Source organism: Natator depressus, chromosome 7 (genome assembly GCF_965152275.1).
Source record: "Natator depressus isolate rNatDep1 chromosome 7, rNatDep2.hap1, whole genome shotgun sequence".
Lineage (NCBI taxonomy): Eukaryota > Metazoa > Chordata > Testudines > Cheloniidae > Natator > Natator depressus.
Genome location: NC_134240.1, coordinates 53,422,351 through 53,443,639, shown reverse-complemented (window position 1 = coordinate 53,443,639; position 21,289 = coordinate 53,422,351). Strand labels below are relative to the sequence as shown.

The window sequence follows — 21,289 nt, the reverse complement described above, 5'->3', positions numbered from 1 at the left end:
TAACTTTGGTGATCTTTATCTTGCATCTGGCACGCTTCCCTGGGAGTATCCAAATAGTTCAGAGATGAAGGATCTTTCCTTGACTCCATATTTTATAACTTCTTCATACAGAACCTTAGCTGACACCTTGTACCCACATGGGCCTTCCTTTGTTGGTTGTGCACAAGGAATGAAGACAGTCTGTGAATTCCCATTGTGAACTCAATGGTCCTTGCTTTGAAGTTAGCACTGTTCTTTGAGGAGTAATATAGCTACAGAGATATATACAATGCATGTGCTTGCCATGACATAAGAATAGATGAGCAAGAACAATACATGTAACATTCCATTAGTTTTCATGAAGTTCTAACACCTGAATACAGTCTTCATTAACACACCTTTGATCCAAGGTTATTTAATTACAGGGTACACAGAATGTAGAAGTAATACAATAGCAAACTACAGGCGAAAAGAATCAACATCTTTGATCTGCATCAGCATATGAGCGAATTAGTTTGAACCTATACTAACACTTACTATTCACATACGGGTGAATTCTTCTGAGACTCTGGCATATGCTGGCATCTGGCCTGTCAGCATCACAACCATCATCCATAGCAGTACCAGGTCCTTGGAGCCTCAGTATTTGGAGTCGTATCCTCAGCCTACATAACAGGTTGTTTCATCTTCTCTTTTTGATCCAGCTCTTCTGTATCCAAAACAATCAGATCTGAAGAGTGTCTCCTGATTTTAGACTGAGTCTCCTTACTGGGGCCAGGTTCTTTAAATACACCCAGACTTGGTGGGCCTTTTTTTGCATAGATGGCCTCTTAACAAGGAGGCCGACACCAACAAGGATAGAGTCTTTGCAGTCACTATAATAGCCTTGTTCTACTCTTGTGGATTGGGCCTAGAGACAGAGTCTGATAACACTAGGTACTCTATGTATGCAGTAGTCTTGATCTTTGGATCCTTTCCTCTACCAGATTCCTTAGTACTCGGTGCCAAAGATGCAGATTGACTTTTCCTTGCTCAGACTATGGCAGTCTCTGAGACTTGTTGGAGGTTTGCTGTCTCTCAGTTCCAGTCAACTGTGCTGACAGAGCTTTCTGGAGTAAGATGGCCTGAAGTCTCTTCTGTCTTTCCTTCTTCACCTCACATCATGAAGGTCAAGCAAAGCAAACATTTTGGAGCAAAGCAAACATTTCCTTCACTCAAAACATGATAAACATCTTGCATGTGTATCAGACACCAGAAACACAGCTGGACATGAAATGCATCTCTTAAATCTGGGCTTTTGTGTCTTCGGTTATGCCATCTTGGCACCAAAGACTTTTCTAAGTTAAATCTAAAATTATAACGAACTAAACTAACTAGTAATTGTGAGGATCTGGCAGTATTCCAGAACAGCTCCACTTCCTTCCAACCATGACTGGCTGAACGAAAATGAGGCAGCTGGAGCACCATCCCCTTTTATACCTTGGCCCAGAAACATTTGATGTTTACTGAGGGAAGGGATAAGGAAGGCATTGAAGCCTGAGTTCTACTGCTCAGGCTGTACCAGTCAGAGCATCCCATGAGTGATAATATGCAGAGGACACTCAAAAAAGAATGAGATTTAGGTGAGAGAGTGGAATAGTACCCCAAGAGAGGAGAAATATCACTTGGAATATTTAAACTAGTCTGGAGAAAGCACGAAAAATCTAATCCCCTTGCACTGGCCTCCAGGGGATGAACCAGATGAAATTCTGTAAATTAGGGGTAAGACTATTCAGAAAGTTGCCTAGTCCAAACACTTCCCAATGCCAAAGGTGATTTTCTTCAGGTAAGAAGAAAATTAGACTATGGAAGGATTAGTCTACTTGATAGCCATCACTTAACAGAAAACTCACATTCCTGAGTACAGGTTTCAGAGTAGCAGCCATGTTAGTCTGTATCTGCAAAAAGAAAAGGAGTACTTGTGGCACCTTAGAGACTAACAAATTTATTTGAGCATAAGCTTTCATGAGCTACAGCTTATGCTCACTAAAGCTTATTCTCAAATAAATCTGTTAGTCTCTAAGGTGCCACAAGTACTCCTTTTCTTATTACTGAACAGTAAGTCCAACATACAGAAAAAATAAAGCATGAAGATGCCATAAAGTCACACACAGTATTCACAGATTCAGCAAAATTTTCCTTAGCACATTTACTTCAAGGAAGAGTCTGGTTCTCTCATACAAATTGACAAGATGCCACTGAGAATGGTTTGGCCACACGCTGGTATTGTTTTCATTAATATATTTAAAAAGAGGCCAGATGGTAAGTTGGCTATATTTACTGTTAAGGCTGTCTCACTTTTTCCGTTCCTTGGCTAGATCTCCAACCGTGAAGACATGCCTACCCCCCCAAATCACAAGTCTAGCAGACAGAGTCACAATTAACTCTTTACAGTAGTTTATTGGTGGGAAGTCAAGTAACAACCCCTGATAAATTAGATTCTGGAACACTAGCCCTTTTAGTCCTTGCAATTCCACAGTGCAATATTGATCTCTTACCAAGATTTCTGAAAGAAGGGGCATGACCATGATATATGCAGAAGGAGTTTCAATACTGCACAGGAGATGGAGCAAGAACTTGTGACTCCAGTTTTTCCCCACCCAATTCTTGTTTTTCATCTTTTCCATCTGGAAGTCATGCAGGATGGACGGACTATGTCATTGAGATTCTCATTACATACACTTGGAAATTCTGGATAAGGTTCCTTTTGTAACATCATCTCCTTACAGTCTTAACTTTACTTTATAGTCTAATAGATCATGGCATTCTTACATTCTTTTCAGTGACTTTTTTTTTTTTTAAACTTCTCTCCCCAGTTTTCTCCCCCACCACTGCATTGTGACATCTAACTCTTCCCTTATACCATTTCTTGTTCCAAAAAGCCCACATTATTTCTTTCCTGTGTTATTCCCTTAATCTCTCCATTTCCCGCACTGTCACTTACAAAGAGGGCTAGGAAACTTTACCATACACCTGATAGAGAACTAAACCCAGACAAAAGAATGATACAAGATATTGGTCCATCTAGAAGTAATGTCCAGATCCCCTCCCCACGTTAACTGGGAAAGAGGCTGGAATTCCACTCTAAGAGCCTGTCCCTAGATCGTAGTTGAAGCTCCATCTTCTGTGGCAAGTGTGCTACAGGGAGAAGCACATTATCTCTGTCAGTGTTCTCTATCCTACCCCAGAGCCTCATGTCTGCTACAAGCAGATGTGTCTGCTATTCTACCCATCCCTCACTTCCATTTTTGGATCTTGCCAAGCTTTAGGAGTTCACCTAGGAAAGTGCATATGCTGGGCATATAATATTTTCAGCTGTACCTGGCTCCCAACAGCTATAGGTTGGGAAACTGTGTCATTCACAAAGTTTTCTACAGCACTTTTCCTTGGAGCATAACTGGACACTGCCTTAATTTTTGAATCTACATTTGCCTCATGTCTTAAATTTCCAGCAGCTGATAGCCAGATAAACTGACTTAAAGCACAGCCAAGTTTTTGGGCTGTAATAGGAAACCACCTCCTGGCTGAGCCAGTGAAATATTTTTGCAATGAAAATCGTAAGCACTTAATTTTAAATGCAAGTACTTCATTGGCTCGGATGAGTCAATTTCCTTTCACATCCCCTAAACTTTAAACAGCTGATAAAATTAGTGGCTCCTCCTAATTTCCTGTGACCTGGAGAATTTAGAAACTCCCCAGGGCACTGAATCTATTCAGCAACTTAAGGCTTTTGGAAGATATAAAGAAATCAGTTGATAGCTTTGCCAAAATAGTGCTTATGCTTTAAAATTAATTTGACTTTTCCTAATTTAAACTATTTGATTACAAAATGTTCTTGTTTGAATTTTTTTTTAGTGCGGTCATCTAAAAGCCAAGATAAAGTTGTTAGGCTGTCTAAGTTTTAACAAGCAGTTTGCTTCTGCAAAATGTCCTAATGCTCTATAGAAAAGTGTGCTTAGAGAAGACAGAAAATCTAGTGATACTTAGGGCTTTTAACACAAAGTACTAAAAGCGCTATACAGTCATTAGCTAATTAAGCCTCACAAAACATATGTGAGGTGGGTAAATAAGTATGGCTATTTTTCTGTTCAGGAAACAGAGAAAAAAGCAACTCAACCCAGGCCACACAAGTCCTGGCGAGAACCAGGGCCTCTTGACTGCCACCCATTTCTCCAGAGCACAGTGCTTCACAAGAGATAATTTAGATTATGTATAACATGCTTTATCAAAACAAGACCCAGTACTATTTCGATAATAATTGTACCAATATTCTGTGTATATTCCTCTTTAAAAATGTTAAAGAACAATTCAATCAAAGGAAAGACTATTTAATCTAATCTATCTGATAAAATGTGTGCCATTCATTTGGGGGGGGCGGGGGGTTGGAAAGGGATGAACGGGTTAAGGTGGTTTCAACTAAAATTGCAACATTTGCTTTTTTACCATGACAAACCGTTTAAGTAACTTTTATAATTGGATTTTAGGCTTAAACAGATTTCAGTATTTGTGTGAAATGAGTTGTAAGTTTTTAATTACTATAATAACCCTTGAAATCATACTAAAAGACATTCCTACACTTCAAGCACCAAAAGATAAATCAGTTTTGACTGTTAAGATAGGCTACTTCTGAGATATGGAGAGACAAAAAAAAGCCTCATAAAACCCTTTGAACTAAGTTAAACAGTGGAAATTTTGAAATCCAAGATATTTGTACAGTTTCTCCAAGTCTTCATAAAAATACCCACCCTCTGATAAGACACCATGAAATGTCATGATATTTATAATATGAAACAAATGAGCGAGAGAGAGAAAGACAGAGACTGTGTGTGTGTGTTTGTGTGTGTCCAAGTGCAAGAATAATCAAGTTTACAATAGAAAGCCAGCTTCAATATGAACTATGGAGCGATAACGTGTCTCGTCATGATCAGCTCAGGTAGTGGCCTTTCCAGATCTCCCAGGAACACCCAGGTGTCATCTGCACAATCGTTCTGGGGAGCACTCATTGATCCTTCCTGTGCACTTTTCTCATTTCTTCAATTTTGCTGCAAGTCTTCCAGCGGCTTCATATTCCTTTTTAACATTTTGCTTGTTTGATTATCTTTCTGTTTGTAGCACTGTTGTAGCTGTGTTGGTCCCAGGATATGAAAGAGACAACATAGGTGAGGGAATATCTTTTATTGGACCAACTTCTGTTGGTGGAAGGGACAAGCTTTACAGAGCGCTTTGTCCGATCTGGAGAAAGTAACCAGAGCATCTGAGCTAAATACAAGGCAGGACAGATTGTTTAGCATAGGGGTTTCATACATGCTGTAGGAGACTACTTAAAATGAAAAGGGCAATTAAGGGTTAGCAGACAATAGGGTACGTTGCACATTACTGTAATGAGCTGTAAAAAGAGCATCTCTGCTAAATCCGAGGTTTTTAGTGTCCAGCAGAGTTATGAATTTAAGCTCTGAGGCCTGTCTTTTGAAAGTGTTGTGCAGGTTTTCTTTGAGGATCAGGACTAAGAGGTCAGATATTGAACGAAAATATGTGAAAAGTGTTCACTCATAGGTGATTGGGTGTTTTTGCCATTTATCATTTTCCTGTCTGTGCGAGTTCATTCGAGAGTGTGGTGATTGCCTGGTTTCGCCCACATAGCTGTTGTTTTGGGGACATTTAGTGCACAGGATGAGATACACCCCACGTTGTGATAGGCACATGTAGGACCCATGGATCTTGAAAGGTGCGTTGTGGAGGGTATTGATCATCGTAGCAGTGGAGATACGTCGGCAGGTTTTGAATCTGTTATTCTGGCAGGGTCTGGTGCCGCTTTGAGCTGGTGGGTCCTGCTCTGTGGGGAGCCTGCTTCTGATGATGAGCTTGGAGAGGTTGGGAGGTTGTCTGAAGGCCAGACGAGGGAGTTTGGGAAAGATTTATTTCAGGATGCAGTCCTCCTCAAGTATGAGTTGTAATTGTTTTGTGATACTGCATTTGGGTTCTAGTGTGAGGTGGTCAGGGACAACTAGGGGTGAGCAGTTAGGGGGTCCCATCTCTGCCCGCCCGTACTGAAGCAGGTTCTATGATGCGAGCTCTCTCTCTCTCTCTAGTGGAGTGTCCTTATTTAGTGAAGGCAGTTTAAAATATGTTTAGGTGTGTATTCCAGAGCTTGTGTATATCTTTTTCCACAGCAAACAAGTAAAAATACTATCATCCAGCACCTAGGAGCAATCAAAAACCTAGTATGGACTAGAGACTAATCAGTAGCATTACATGACATCCATGCCAACTACCTACTGTGAGCCTTTAGGACTACCTTCAACTCTGAGCATATATGAAAACATGTCAGGGCATCTCAGTTTTCATTAATATCCTATACAGTAACCCTTAATTATACATATATTTTAAAAAGAAACCCTAGACATCATAGCAGCCTATATGCCTCAGCTCAGTGATACCGAATAGCTGTTTTCATATGGTATTTCAGGAAAAAACCACTTTGAATATTTAAGTCATTATACTAAGCATGCATTTGCTGACACATTAAGGTAACTACAATATGGTTATTAAACCACACCTTAAGAACAAAGTGATCCACACACATTAACTATTTTTCTCAGTGAGGTAGTGCAAAGCTTCAGGTCCCTCCTCAGTCTTGCCACTACTGACACGAAAGCCTTTTCTGTAGCTACCTGGTAAGTGGAACAGCCTTTACTTTCTCAAATCTCACCTGAAAACCTCCCTTGCTTTGCCTTCCCAATTCCTCTGTTTAACTAAAGCATTCTGGAAGGCATAGCTTGCATGAAAAAATGTACAAAAAAGTAATGTTTCTCTGTAAACAGTTTATGTAACATCATCTTCTGGTTTTGTTGCTCTTCTTCAAACTGAACTGGAGTTCCAAAGTTACAAATTGTCACAGTATGTTGCATTTGACCACTGGCTCTTGAAGCAGATTACATTCACCACATATGAACCAGAGAGAGTGCAAATACAGAACACAGATCTGTATAACTTGGACTATTGCCAGTTTAGTCTCATCAATCCACCAAGCCATTTTGGAGATGAACCAAGTCTGGAAGTTTTAAGGAGCCAAATAACTGCTTTTGGGGACAGAACAATTTACATGTAACATCACTAATGATCAGCTGAGAGAGTTGAAAATATTCACTTTCATTTTAGAAAGGTTAGCTGTTTTGAGAACAGGTTTAGCAAACCTAGAAGTTGAAATTCAATAAATCACCTGGGAAACTCTTACATAGTAGAAGCTCTTCTCACTGCAGCAGAAGTCATGGCTTTACCGCCCCTCACACGGTTTTAATGGAGGGAGGAATCACATGTTCCCATACCTATATTTGTAACCATCAGAGCAGCAGCAGGTCTTTGTTAGTTCCACACTGCTATTCTAACTGGTGACCCAGGGATGCGCTGGGGGCAGGAGCTGAACTAGCTGTGGCTGTGACAGCAATATAATTAGTCTCTCCTTGCTCTCCATGCCCACAGCACCAGATCATACCAGTGGCCCAGCAGAATAAAACTGACAAAGATAACACCGCTTCTGCTGTTACCAATGGGAAACAAGCTATGCACAGGAGCATAGGTTAAATACAGTAACTCCTCAATTAACAATGTAGTTATGTTCCTGAAAAATGCGACTTTAAGCAAAACAATGTTAAGCGAATCCAATTTCCCCATAAGAATTGATGTAAATAGGGGGCTTAGGTTCCAGGGAAATTTTTTTTTGCCAGACAAGAGACTCATATATATACACACACACACACAGTATAAGTTTTAAACAAATAATTTAATACTGTACACAGCAATGATGATTGTGAAGCTTGGTTGAGGTGGTGAAGTCAGAGGGTAGGATATTTCCCAGGGGGATGCCTTACTGCTAAATGATGAACTAGCCATTGACTGAGCCCTCAAGGGTTAACTCGTTGTAGAGCGTGAGGCTCCATTTACAAGGTAACAGGAATGGAGGGAGAGGAAACAGCATGGCAGACACAGACTCTATGTGTGTGTGTGTGACAGCATGGCAGACACAGACTGTGTGCGTGTGTGCGTACACCCTGACATTAGTCGTCCCCCCAGCACAGCTAGCAGGAGGCTCCGGAGAGCAGCTCCAAGGCAGAGGGCAGGAGCAGCACATGCTAGTGGGGGGAGGGACAGCTGAACTGCCAGCAATTGATAGCCTGCTGGGCGGCTGCCGCACAGGGAACTTAGGGGAGCAGGGAGCTGCTAGGGAGCTGCTGGTCCACCCTGGTTCCAAGCCCCCACCAGCTCGCTGCAACGAGCTGCTCTTCCTGCAAGCAGTGGACAAAGCAGGCAGCTGCCAAATGAGGTTATAAGGGAGCATCGCACAACTTTAAACAAGCATGTTCCCTAACTGATCAGCAACAAAACAATGTTAACTGGGACGACTTTAAGTGAGGGGTTACTGTAAGTATGTGGCCAAACAAAGAAGGTAGAAAGGGAAGGAACAGAAAATAGAAGGGGGCTTAGCAGCAAATCAGAGTTTAGGACCAAACACAGATCCTCATCCCCTGGGGTAAAACAGCCTTGCACTCAGTCCCTAGAAGGAAAGGTGTGATTACTATAATTCTTTTGGAAACTCAGGCTGACAGATGCATCTGTGATCTCCAATCCTCCAGCAATCAGAGGGTCTCTACAAGACGTGTGGGCGAGGATAGATATTAAGTAGTAAAAGGGAATCCAGGAAGACCTCTGAATCAAAAGGTGAGAGAAATTCCAAACCAAGGCAAAGACAGGAACCCACAAGACACTAGTGAAAGAAAAGGAGTACTTGTGGCACCTTAGGGACTAATCAATTTATTTGAGCATAAGCTAGAGCTCACAAAAGCTTATGCTCAAATAAATTGGTTAGTCTCTAAGGTGCCACAAGTACTCCTTTTCTTTTTGCGAATATAGACTAACACGGCTGTTACTCTGAAACTAGTGAAAGAAAGGGAATCAAAGTGTGTAATTTTAGGGGGAGGGTTATATCTGAGTTTTTCCAATGTCCAACCCAATGGTAGTTAGTAGAAAAAAATCAAACCTCTCCCCACTAAACTTTTATGATCTCATTCCTGTTCTCATTCTTGGGGGGGGGGGAGAGAGAGAGAGAGACACACACACACACACACACACACACATTAAATGGTCTCAAGGGAGCCTGGAAATAATTACTTTTGGCTTCTAAAGGGGGTGCGGAGCATAATGCAGGTGAAGAGGCAGGCATATGCTTTAGATAGTTATTCACCTAATAGGAAAAGACTCCTAAAAGATGGAGATATCACTGGGTACCATCTGAATCACAAAAGCAAAATGCTGAGTTTGGGAAAGAACTCTGTGTTGCTTCTGTGGCCCACATTTCTGCACTGAAGATTATTACAGTAATTGTAAACCAGTGGTGTCACTTTAGTGTCTAGGGAATCTAGTCATAAACCAAGCCCCCCAGTTCTAGGCACACTACAAACACAGGAAAAAACCAATCCTGACAAAATAATACCTAATGCCTCGCTTAGTCTCTCCAGCGCTGGTGATTCCATAACCTCTCCATACAGCTTATTCCATAGTTGCAATTATTCTAATAATCCACAACTGTTTCCTAATTAACTTTAGTTTACCTTGCTGCTATTTAAAGAGCCACTGACACCTGCAATACCCACCACAAAACAGGTGAAACAACATTCCCTGGGTTGACTGATAGTCTAGAGCAATGTTTCTTAACCTTTTTTGATACCAGGGACTAGCCTGCTGCCTTCCTAAACTGTGTCAGAGAGATCTCAGGGACTGGCGCCAGTCCATGGACCATTTTTTTAGAAACACTGGTCTAGAGAAGTCTACATACTGCTAGCATCTGAGTCCTCCCCCTAACATCATCATGTGAGGAGACCTATTTTCAGCAGTATATTATCTCTCATCAGATCATTGTGTTTTTGTGGTATTTTCTCTAGTTTTTAAAGGGTTTACTTTACTGTAAACTTTCGCTGAGTGTTTACGTGTAGCCATTGATGGACCTATCCTCCATGAATTTATCTAGTTCTTTTTTGAACCCTGTTATGGTCTTGGCCTTCACAACATCCTCTGGCAAGGAGTTCCATGGGTTGACTCTGTTGTGTGCAAACAAATACTCTTTTGTTTGTTTAAACCTGCTGCCACTAACCTTCTGCAGCTAATGAGGATGCTTTCTAGATGACCACTCGCTGCCACAATTTCTCTGTACAAGCTCTAGCCTTTCCTAACACACTGTACAACTATTCAAGTTTGCTGTAAAAGCAAATTTAAGCTTTTCTTCACATGAGTTGCCTGTGTATGAATAGAGTTTTATCACTACACAGGTCTGAGTCGTCACTACACTTCCAGGAGAAGCTGGTGCAAAGGCACAAATACAAATTGAGCAAAAAGCTTTGGCAATACAATACTTCACGGTTCTTCAGTATTCCTGGCAGCCTTCTTAAGTGTTTGGTAAACATCTGTCCTTGAGAGACTTGAGACAGAAGAGACTGGGGGTGGGAAGACAGGAACGTGAAAAACATTTTTCAGAAAAACCCAACACAATGGATTTTTGTGTGCATATGTGGAGGGGAGGCAATTGGATTTTGGGCTGTTTTATCTACCACAGAAGTGTTTACATGAACATCATATGCTTGAAAAGATTTTTCATACTAGAAATATTAGGATCTAGTTTCAAGTGTAAATGAAAATTTTAACTTATTTTAAACAAATTAAAAGGTCTATGATGAGACCACTGAGGTCCTTGTTATACCTATTAGAAAATAAAAAATTGCTTTGAAGCTTAGAGGGGAAGGAGGCTGGGCGTAGTCCTTGGATGCCTAATGGGTGGGATCAAATAATATGGAAGGGGTGGAGCTGTGAATCATTACAGGGGCTTGGTTTGCTAAATTCCATAAATTTCTCGGAGGTGGGAAAGTCATTTAATAACATGGTTTGGTGGAAAGCTGGCTAGCTCGACTTATTTTTCAGTCTTCATGGTGCTGAATTCACAAGGTGCCTGGTTTCTCAGTCCAACTAGTAAATCTGAAAGCTGCTGATCAACACCACAAACAGGTAATTACCAAACATCAGGTGTAAGACTATATCTTTTTTCACTTTCACTGAGTAAGATGGAGACATAAGAGGAGGGTTCAGAGTTACTATAGAGATTTCTTTCCCAGGTGTCTGTCTGGGAGGTGTACCCTGAGTATATGGGGAAGAACTGATCACCATATTTGGGGTTAGGAAGGAATTTCCCCCAGGACAGATTGGCAGAGACCCTGGGGGGTTTTCACCTTCCTCTGCAGCATGGATCACGGATCACTTTCAGGTTTAAACTAGTGTAAATGGTGGATTCTCTAACTTCAAGCGTTTAAACCATGATTTGAGGACTTCAGTACTTCAGCCAGAGGTTAGGGGAGTAATATAGGAGTGGGTGGATGAGGTTCTGTGGTCTGCCGTGTGGAGGTGGTCAGAATAGATGATCATGATAGTCCCTTATGACCTGAGTCTAAGAAGTAGGAACAAGCAATTGAATGGACTGAAGTAATGAAATCAACAATTCTTCTGAAGTAAAATGTATACTATTGCCAAGAGTTGTTAAATAGCAAGTTAGAAAGGATTTTTAGTTGCTCTCAAAAGCTTTAACTACAGTGGGAATGTTTTGCTGAAACTCCCTAATGAAGTTACAGTAACTCCTCACTTAAAGTCATCCTGGTTAACGTTGTTTCGTTGCTGACCAATTAGGGAACATGCTTATTTAAAGTTGTGCGATGCTCCCTTATAATGTCATTTGGCAGCCGTTTGCTTTGTCCACTGCTTGCAGGAAGAGCAGCACATTGCAGCTAGCTGGTGGGGGCTTGGAACCAGGGTGGACCGGCAGCCCCCCTATCAGGGGAGCGGGGACCTAAGTTCCCCACTGCCATGTGCTGCTCCTGCCCTCTGCCTTGGAGCTGCTCCCTGGAGCCTCCTACTTGCTGTGGGGGGGGGGGGGGCTAATGTCAGGGTGTTCCCCTCCCCCTTGCTCCTGCTCCCCGCTTACCCCATCTCCATAGAGCAGGGGGACACACGACAGGGCTTAGGATGGAGGGAGCTTCCTGGCAGCAGCTGTGGTCTCAGCTTGCTGACTAACTTAACAAGGCAGTGTACTTAATAGTGGGTCAGCATACTTAAAGGGGAAATGCGCATCTCTCTCACATACACACACACACACACACACACACACACACACACACACACAGGGTGTCTCTGTCTGCTATGCTGTCTCCTCTCACTCCATTCCTGCCGCCTTGTAGAGTGTGAGGCTACATTAACAACGAGTTAACCCTTGAGGGCTCAGTCAACTGCTAGTTCATCATTTAGCAGTAAGGCATCCCCTGGGAAATATCCCACCCTCTGATTTCACCATCTCAACCAAGCTTCACAATCATCATCGCTGTGTACAGTATTAAATTGTTTAAAACTTATACTGTGTGTGTATTACACACACAGACAAATATAGTCTTTTGTCTGGCAAAAAAAGTTTCCCTGGAACCTAACCCCCCGCCCCATTTAATTCTTATGGGGAAATTGGATTCGCTTAACATCGTTTCACTTAAAGTCGCATTTTTCAGGAACATAACTACAGCGTTAACTGAGGAGTTACTGTATTACCAGTTCGGCTGAATTAATGAGTGCTAGTGTAGATTCAACAAGTATTAGCATCCATACAGGTGACAAAATGGATTCCTACTTAATGTTATTGATTCTACTATCTGAAAAGAAAGCAAAAACATATTGTGTGACTTTGCTGAAAATGCCATCCCAGAATACAGAGAAAGTATGACAAGAAGGTCTTTTTGCCACTTGCTCATACTGAGCAATTAAAATGCTATGAGAGTTTAGCAGGTGTAACTATCCTAAATTTCTGATGTATGAGCGTTCAGTACACCTAAACATTCCTGAAAAAGCAGTACAGCTATGAGTCCTTAAAGCACACTGGAGAAGTTCAAATATTCTTCCACAACCACCCATCAGAGTAGGGAAACATGGTCTAGATTAAAATCACCAGAAGAGAGCGCATAACTGACAGAAAAACTGTACTCAAAGAGCAAGTTACCAATGGTTCATTATCAAACTGGGAGTAAGTATCTAGCAGAATTCCAGAGAGGTCTGTCCCAGATCCAGTGTTATTTAATATTTTCATTAATGATTTGGATAATGGAGCAAAGAGTACGCTTATAAAATATGCAGATGACACCAAGCTGGGGGTTGTTGTAAGCACTTTAGAGGACTTTAGAGTTCACAATGACCTTGACAAATGGGAAAATTTGTCTGAAATCAACAAGATGAAATTCAATAAAGACACGTGCAAAGTACTTCACTCTGGAAGAACAAAAATCAAATGCACAAATACAAATTGGGGACTAGCAGGCTAGGCAATAGTAGTGTTGAAAAAGATCTCAGGGTTAAAGTGGATCACAAATTGAACATGAGCCAACGATGTAATCCAGTGTTGAAAAAGGCTAATCCCATTCTGGGGTGTATTAACAGGAATATTGTATGCAAGATACAGAAGGTAATTGTTCCACTCTACTCAGCACTGCTGAGACCTCAGCTGGAGTACTGTGTCCAGTTTGGGGTGCCACAATAAGACAAACTGGAGAGAGTACAGAGGAGAGCAACAAAAATGATCAAAGCTTTAGAAAACCTGACCTGTGAGGAAAGGTTAAAAATAGGCACGTTTAGTCTTGAGAAAAGACGACTGGGGGGGTGGAGGGGAGCCTTCATAACAGTCTTCAGATATGGTAAGGGTTGTCATAAAGAGGAGAGAGATTAATTCTTCCCCATGTCCACTAAAACTAGGACCAAAAAAAGGTATTGGGCTTAATCTGCAGCAAGGGAACCTTAGAAAGTTTTTCCTAATATCCAACCTAACTGTGAAGATAGTTAAGCTCTGAAATAGGCTTCTAAAGGAGGTTGTGGAATCCCATCATTGGAGGTTTTTAAGAACAAGTCAAACAAACATCTGCCAGGGCTGGCCTAGGTTTACTTGGTCCTACCCCAGTGCAGGGGGCTGGATTTGATGACCTTACAGGGTCCTTTCCAGCCCTACACTTCTACGTTCAGCCTCATGGTAGGTGGATTGAGTGAGCATTAAAAGGACTGAACTACCCTGTTTCCAGTAACACAGTGGATCTCTCAGGAAAATCCAGTCTACATTTGCTACCAAATGCCCTAATTATGCTGTGTTCTTGTGTGTGCTTTTCATTTCTTTAAACGATGTACCTCTGTGTTAGATGAATAAATATGCTTATGAACTGAAACACAGTGCATGTTTTACATTTCACAGATTAACCTTGAGTACTGCTTAGAAACAGCTAGCACACACCATATGCAGAACTAGCACCTCTCTGAAGTTACCGTCTTGTTCTCCAGAATATCAGTTTCCATTTAAAAAGAAAAGTAAGTCTCTAGTAGTTATGGCTGCAAAGAAAACCTCAGAAATGTGAACCAAGTATAACCAGTACAGCTCTCCATGTGAATTTGCAGAAAGCCTGGAACTATCGCTCTCAGAAGCGTGAACTGCCCCATTCCTCTCAATAAGGCTTTAGTGATAATTTATATATTTCAACCATTTTATTTTTCATGTTAGAAAGGAGAGCGAGGATCACAGATCTGCACAATTGACTTTGAGTGGCTCTCTCATTTTGGTGCCACCAGTGGATGACAATTGGGAGATATCACCACTTCTTTCTAACTCAGTCAAGAAGAAACCATGTCAAAGTATCCCAGAAGAGTCCATGGGAATGAATACTCAAGCCCCACTGAGGGGGAGCAGAAATCAAGAGAGTCTAGCAGCACACACAATTGTATTTTGAACATCTGCACAATCTATGGTGAACACTGCCTCATTTTGGTGACCCGTGGACAGCCCTTATTTTGTGGGCAGAGTTTGAAAGAGTACCTTCATCTTTTTTTCCCTGCAATCTGACCCCTGACCCTGCATGGACCAGTCTCACACCCCTATCTTTGTAGAGCTAGAGGGGACTTTCCTCTCTGCATTGGGACTTTTTCAGCTCTACAACACCTTCTCTTTCAGTGCCTCAGTGTGTGCAACCAGGTTTAAAGTGAAACATACAAAAACAAAAGAGCCATCTTGTCTATATGCTGCTTTGAACAGGGCGCTGGTGTCTATATCTTAGTATAACATGGCTTTGCTAGATACTTCACGGTGCTACCATTCCTTATTCATTTTACCTGGGAGCGTTCAATAACTGAAACCAAAATGTATCATGACAGCAGCACCTCAAAAAACACATCCAGCTTGCACTTTCATTCGGCAAGATTTCCAAGCTCCTTTCCTTCCCCATCATTGTTCATAGCCCCATGACACTCAGCAGAGAGAGACAAAGGAGGTTAAATATCCTGGACTAGTGCCAGTGTTCAAGTTCACTAAGCAGAGAAAAATTAGGCTGTCATGTGAAGATGATGGTTCAAAGTAAAATGCATTTTCTTGTCCTAATCTAATGCCAAGCGGACATTTATGCACATCACAAAACTACCATATTTCAGCACAACGTATTACAAACAACATTCTCTGTTCAAGAAGGACCTAGGCTTGGAAAAGCAGTAAGTGCCATAGTTCAGGATAAAGGTGCAGAGCTGTGGGGAGTGCAGTAATAGAAAAGCAGGTGAAGTCACACAGGTCAGAATTAATGGGGATTGACAGAGCTATGGAGGGACACAGGACAAAGAGAAATGGTCATTATGTAAGCAAGGTTGAAATAGCTCTGCTAGCATTATGCCTGGCTCTATTCAGTACCTGAATTGTGAGGTAAAGTCACTTGAGACAAGTGATTTAATACAATTGTTCAATAAAATGGTTTAACACAAACGCGTGTCAGCTCAGACAAAAAGTTAGCAGCTACCACTATTTAGAAATCAGTTTCTGGAGGCTGGTACTGTATATTAGGCTTTCTCCAGCCAGAAGGGGATAACTGTCAGTAGGGCAGGAATATAATCAACTTTGGGGCAGAGCTGACACACTACTGTACTAGCTCAGTCACTCCTTACAATAAGGTCTCCATACCTGCCTGCTCAACAGCTACTGCTGAAAGTTTGCTATAGGCACTAGAAGGATAAAGTGAAATACAGAAGAGTGAACATGAAAATGGACTACTGTACACAAACTGGTTGGGGGGGAAGCCAACACACAACTTCATTAGAGCGTTTGTTGTAGTAAGACAATCTTTATGTAGCAGTTTATTCAGTTAAACACAACTGGGAGCCTGTGACTAATTATTCCCATTGAAGTATGCACCTTGCTTATTGCAACGTAGATTTTGTTTTTTTCCCTCCAGATTCCCAAGAACAGCTTTGGCAAACATGGTCTGAGACAGAAAAGCACTACAGAAAACCCACATTAACGATCTCCTCCAATAGAAACTTGGATGCAATGATGGTTGCCTAGCACAATTTTGTGCAACCTCTACTCACAAGCTACCCCTACTAGGCAACTGATTTTGGCTCATGCCTTGGATGGTTCCAACATGTATACATGCTTCCCCATCCCCACATGGCCCAGAAGTTTCACTCAAATTCCCAGAACATCCCAGTGAAACTGTGCTCTCACCTTTCATTTTGACAGTAGGGGAATTGGGTCCAGCTGATTGCTTCCTCCATCCTCTCCAGTTCTGGCAAAGGCTCTCTGCCTCAGAGATGAAGGAACAAAGGGAGTCTTCCTCAAAGCGGTCAGAGTCTTCAAACGAAAACCTTTCCCCGTCCTCCCACTCTGCAAACATGAGTTCCATCACATCCAATAGACACGAGGAAGGAAAGGGACAGATCCGCTCACTCAGACAGACGGATGAACGTGACTCCAGGACAACTTTTATCAATAATTAAAAGTCCAGCTCCACTCAGGTCCCTGTACTACAACACCAGGGAAAAAACAAAGCAACAGCAGTCTCAAGCAGGGAGAGCAGGAAAGTGACATAAAATAAGGGAAACTCATAAAAATCCCAAAGATACCAAGTTCTTTAAAAAATTTAAAACCTTTTATGTCCACAAAACATACTTAAACCCCAGGACTTGGTTAGTCTGTTGACTGATGCTTCCAGCCGTGACACAGGCATGCGTCTGACAGACACAGAAAAGTTTGAAGGTTTCAGCTGCAAGTGACCTGGAGAGTCTGATGGGGGGGGGGGGGGGAAAGGGGTGGTTTGTTTCTTTTAAGTTTCACTATAGATTCAGGTCTCCCTGAGATTGTGCTTTTCTCTCACAACAAGTGCAAAATAAAATAAAATAAAATAAAAATCTCCCCATCACAAAAAAGGTAGTGGGGGGTGGAGGTGGGACACTTCCCTGCGTTTGAATGGATGTAAAACCTCCCCTGTTCTCGTGAGGGGTCGGGATGAGGGGTGGTTCTCACGCACTGCCCAGGAGGCAGGGGGCGCGTCGCCGGTGAAGCAGCCCCAGGGCTAGGGGGAAGAGCGAAGGGAAAAGCAGCGCCCTGGGCAGGGGAAGGTTGGAGGGCTCTGCGGAGGAGCAGTGCCCGAGTCGGAGCCCGGGGGAGGAAAGGAGCCGTGTCGCTGGGGTCGGTGCCTGGGGGAGAGAGGAAAGGAGTGGTACCCCTGGTCAGTGCCCGGAGGTGGGGGGAGCGGTGCCCCCAGGGGTCAGTGGCCGAGGGGGGCTGCCCAGGCGGTGCTGGAGGGCAGGCGCGGTGCCCCGAGGGGGGAGAAGAAGCGGTGTCCAAGGGGTGGCTACCAGAGCGCTGGCAGCGTCTCCTGCCCCATGGGGCCGGCGGGCAAGTGCGGGGGCGCCGCTCCAGCGATTGGCGGACACGAACGGGGAGCTGCTGCCGCCTCCTGGGGCTGGGACCGCGCGGCTCCGGGTTGCCGGTCCCTAGCGCCCCATGGCCCCGGTTCCCCGCGCAGGCTCCGCCACAGCCCGGTCCCGGCTCCTCTCCTGGCGCAGGCAGCGGCCGGACTCCCGTCCCCGGCCGGGTAAGATGGCTCTGCGCTGCCCAGTATCACCTGCCGACCCCGCCAGCCGGGACCCGCTTCCGCCGCGCCGCTTCCGGCTTCCGCTCGCAGCCGTCCGCCCCGCGGGACACCGCCAGTCCCAGCATGCCACGGGGCCCGCGTGCATGCTGGGACTGGCAGTCCCCACCAGCTGGAGGACAACACCTCACCAGACATTCTGGGATGTGTAGTTCCGGGGTGGGGAGGCTCACAGTGCATGCTGGGACGTGTAGTTTCTATAGGGAGGGGGTCCTCACATGGCATGCTGGGATATGTAGTTCTTGTAGGGAGAGGGGGCACTCCCCGACATTCTGGGATGTGTAGTTTCTGTAGGGTGGGAGGCGACGAATGCCAGCTTTCTAATCACACAAAACCGAAGGCCCTAGCCCTGCCCCTTCCCCGAGGCCTCGCCCCTGTCCCGCCCCTTCCCCAAGGCCCTGCCCCTGCTCACAACATCCCCCCCAGTGGCTTGCTCTTCCCTACCCTCACTCACTTTCACTGGGCTGGGGCAGGAGGTTGGGGTGTGGGAGGGGTGAGGGCTCTGGGCTGGGGGTGCTGGCTCTGGGGTGGGTCCAGAGATGAGGGGCTTGGGGTTCCGGAAGGGGCTCCAGGCTGGGGGGTGGGGCCGAGGGATTCAGAGTGCGGGAAGGGGCTGCAGGTTGAGGCAGGGTTTGGGGGTGCAGGAGGGGGTGAGGACTCTGGGCTGGGAATGAGGGCTTCAGGGTGTGGGAGGGGGCAATGGGGTGAGGCTGGGGGTGCGGGCTCTAGGGTATGGGGGGGGGGCTCAGGGCTGGGGCACGGGCTTACCTCGGGCAGCTCCTGGTCAGTGGCGCAGCAGGTTCAGCTCCTAGGCGGGGGGGAGGTGGAGGCAGGAGGCTCTGTGGCATGTGCTGCTCTCACCCACAGGCACCGCCCCCCAGCTCCCATTGGCCGGTTGCTAGCCAATAGGAGTGGGGGGGGCCCCCCATTTAGGCTCTGGACCTGCTGGCCGCTTCCAGGGCACAGTGCACACCAGGACAGGTAGGGACTAGCCTGCCTTAGCCCTGCAGCACCGCCGACTGGGCTTTTAACGGCCTGGTCGGCGGTGCTGACCAGAGCCGCCAGGGTCCCTTTCCGATCAGGTGTTCTAGTCGGAAACCCGACACCAGGTTACCCTACAGGAGGCGCTCACCTTGCATGCTGGGATGTGTAGTTCCTGTAGGGAGTGGGCTCTCACACAGCATGCTGGGATATGTAGTTGGGGTGGGGGAGCTCACAATGCATGCTGGGATTTGTAGTCTTCTACCAGCTAACAGTTCAGAGTGAGGGTGACCCACAACACCCAAGGGGTGGAGGAGAGCAGGTGCTGCCCCCACCCAATACAAGCAGGGAAAGCTTATCCCCTGCAGGACACATGTGGGCAGTTCCCACTGAAGACTGTTCAGGGCCAGGTGCTGGCAGAACTCCCCAAAGCACAGGGAGATGGGCACTGCTTCCTCTCCACTCCCCCACCCCTGCTGAATCCTGAGGCTTTTGCTCATCCTCACTCCTCCCACTCAGCTGCACCCCTCTAGCGATCACTTAATAAATGCCTCTCAAACGCAGCTCCTGCCAGATCTCTCTGCTGATGCTGCTTTCCCTCCTGTTATATGTACAACATTGGTGCACCTTCCCCCATCATTCTCTCCCTTTCTATCAGCTTTGGGCTTCCCTCCCCTCTTATCTTTGAATGAGGTCCCGAGTCTGGATCCTGGCCCCCATTTTTGAGAGGGTCAGACTCCAGATACAGGCCCAGCCTTGAAAAATGCAACTCACCCACTTTCCTGGGATGCTTTAACTTGCATCTCCATCCAAGGCCTCTATGGGTCTTGCAGCAGCCAAGGTACAGGACACCTAGGCCTCACTGCTTTTGAAGAGGGAAGACCCTCCTCCCCAAAAGTGCAATACACTCTGGGTAGCCCCTTGCAAGCAGGCTCATGTGTACATGGGAAGATGGGGCGTAGATCCAATTCTGTGCTGGGTGGGAAAGGCCCTCTATACTGTTGGAATTCATCAGGACAGGTAGTTGTGTCGCTGTTTTGTGACCTCCTTTTGCTCAGGTGGCTGCTCTGACACAGTCAGTGGCTAGTACCTTACACACATGTGTTGTATCAACCAGTCAAGGTATTAACAAGCTTCAAAAGGACTTTATTTTCAAAGTGGAAACCTCTTTACCAAGCTGCTGCTGCACCCTCGGTAGCTTTCTCCTAGCCTCTCAACTCCTCCCCACTCCTTCCTGTTTCCTGTCCTTTCAGACTCCCAACAGCCAGTGCTCCCAATTCTAATAATTACAAGCAGCATCTAAACACCACATTCCCTCCTCGCTTAAGAAACTCTCCCAATTAAAATAAACGTTGTTCTAACCACAGGAACAAATATGAAACAAGACACTATACTGTTGGCAGAAATATTACGCTGAAAACACTGTAGATACTACATAACACAGTCTCTAATCCAGACAGGTGGTCGTCTGGGTCTGACAGGCCATCTCTCAAGTCCCGGTTCCACTGCAATGTCTTGTTGTGTTGGTACTACGGTGAAGTCATCCAGTGCAGACTGGGTGTTGGCATAGTCTCCCCTTGGTGCGTAGGCAGGTGCAAGATAAGAAGCATTCCATACCGCCCATCAGAAAGTCTATAGGTGTAAGGTCCCTTCTTCTCTATGATTTTAAGAGGAGCTGTGAATTTACGATCCCCTTTGCGTAAAATTCCAGGTTTTCATATTTTAACGAAGGAACCACACTCAAACTTTGGTTCCTTAGCACCCCGCCACTTGTCTGTGAAAGCCTTAGACTTTGCTTGGTTCTGTTCAACTGTTTTTCTCACCTCATCCTCGTTTGCGGCATGAGGTCGTGCCTTTAACAATCCAGCAATGTTCAGTTTACTATTCATCTGTTTCCCATGCAGTAACTCTGTGGCTGATCTTTGCATTGTGGCATGTCGTGTAGCCCGGTATGCTTGCAAGAAATCAGTAGTGAATGGTATCCACGATCACCCTTCCAGTTTAGCCATTTGCATACCCTCTTTCAAACTTCTGGTAAACCGTTTGATTTCCCCATTGGCTTGAGGGTAATATAGGGATGACCTTCTGTGTAAAATGTTCCTCTGTGCTAGAAAAGTTTCAAACTCCAGGGAAGTAAATTGACTACCATTATCTGAAACCAGTTCTTTGGGGTTACCTTCCCTGCTAAAAACTGAAGAGAGGAACTTAATTACTGTAACAGAAGAGATTTGCAATGTAAACACTACCTCAGGCCATTTACTGAAATAGTCTAT

The 21,289-nt window shown here is 44.7% G+C and overlaps 1 protein-coding gene across 1 annotated transcript in view; it reads right to left on the bottom strand.

The window, feature by feature from the left end:
* Window positions 1-17,074, bottom strand: part of ZSWIM8 (zinc finger SWIM-type containing 8) — a 139,033-nt gene extending 121,959 nt beyond the window's left edge. The window contains exon 1 of the mRNA XM_074958448.1: window positions 16,607-17,074. Within this exon, the coding sequence (XP_074814549.1) occupies window positions 16,607-16,784 (178 nt within the window). The 5' untranslated portion in view covers window positions 16,785-17,074. The remainder of the gene's footprint in view (window positions 1-16,606) is intronic.
* Between the last annotated feature and the right edge of the window lie 4,215 nt (window positions 17,075-21,289).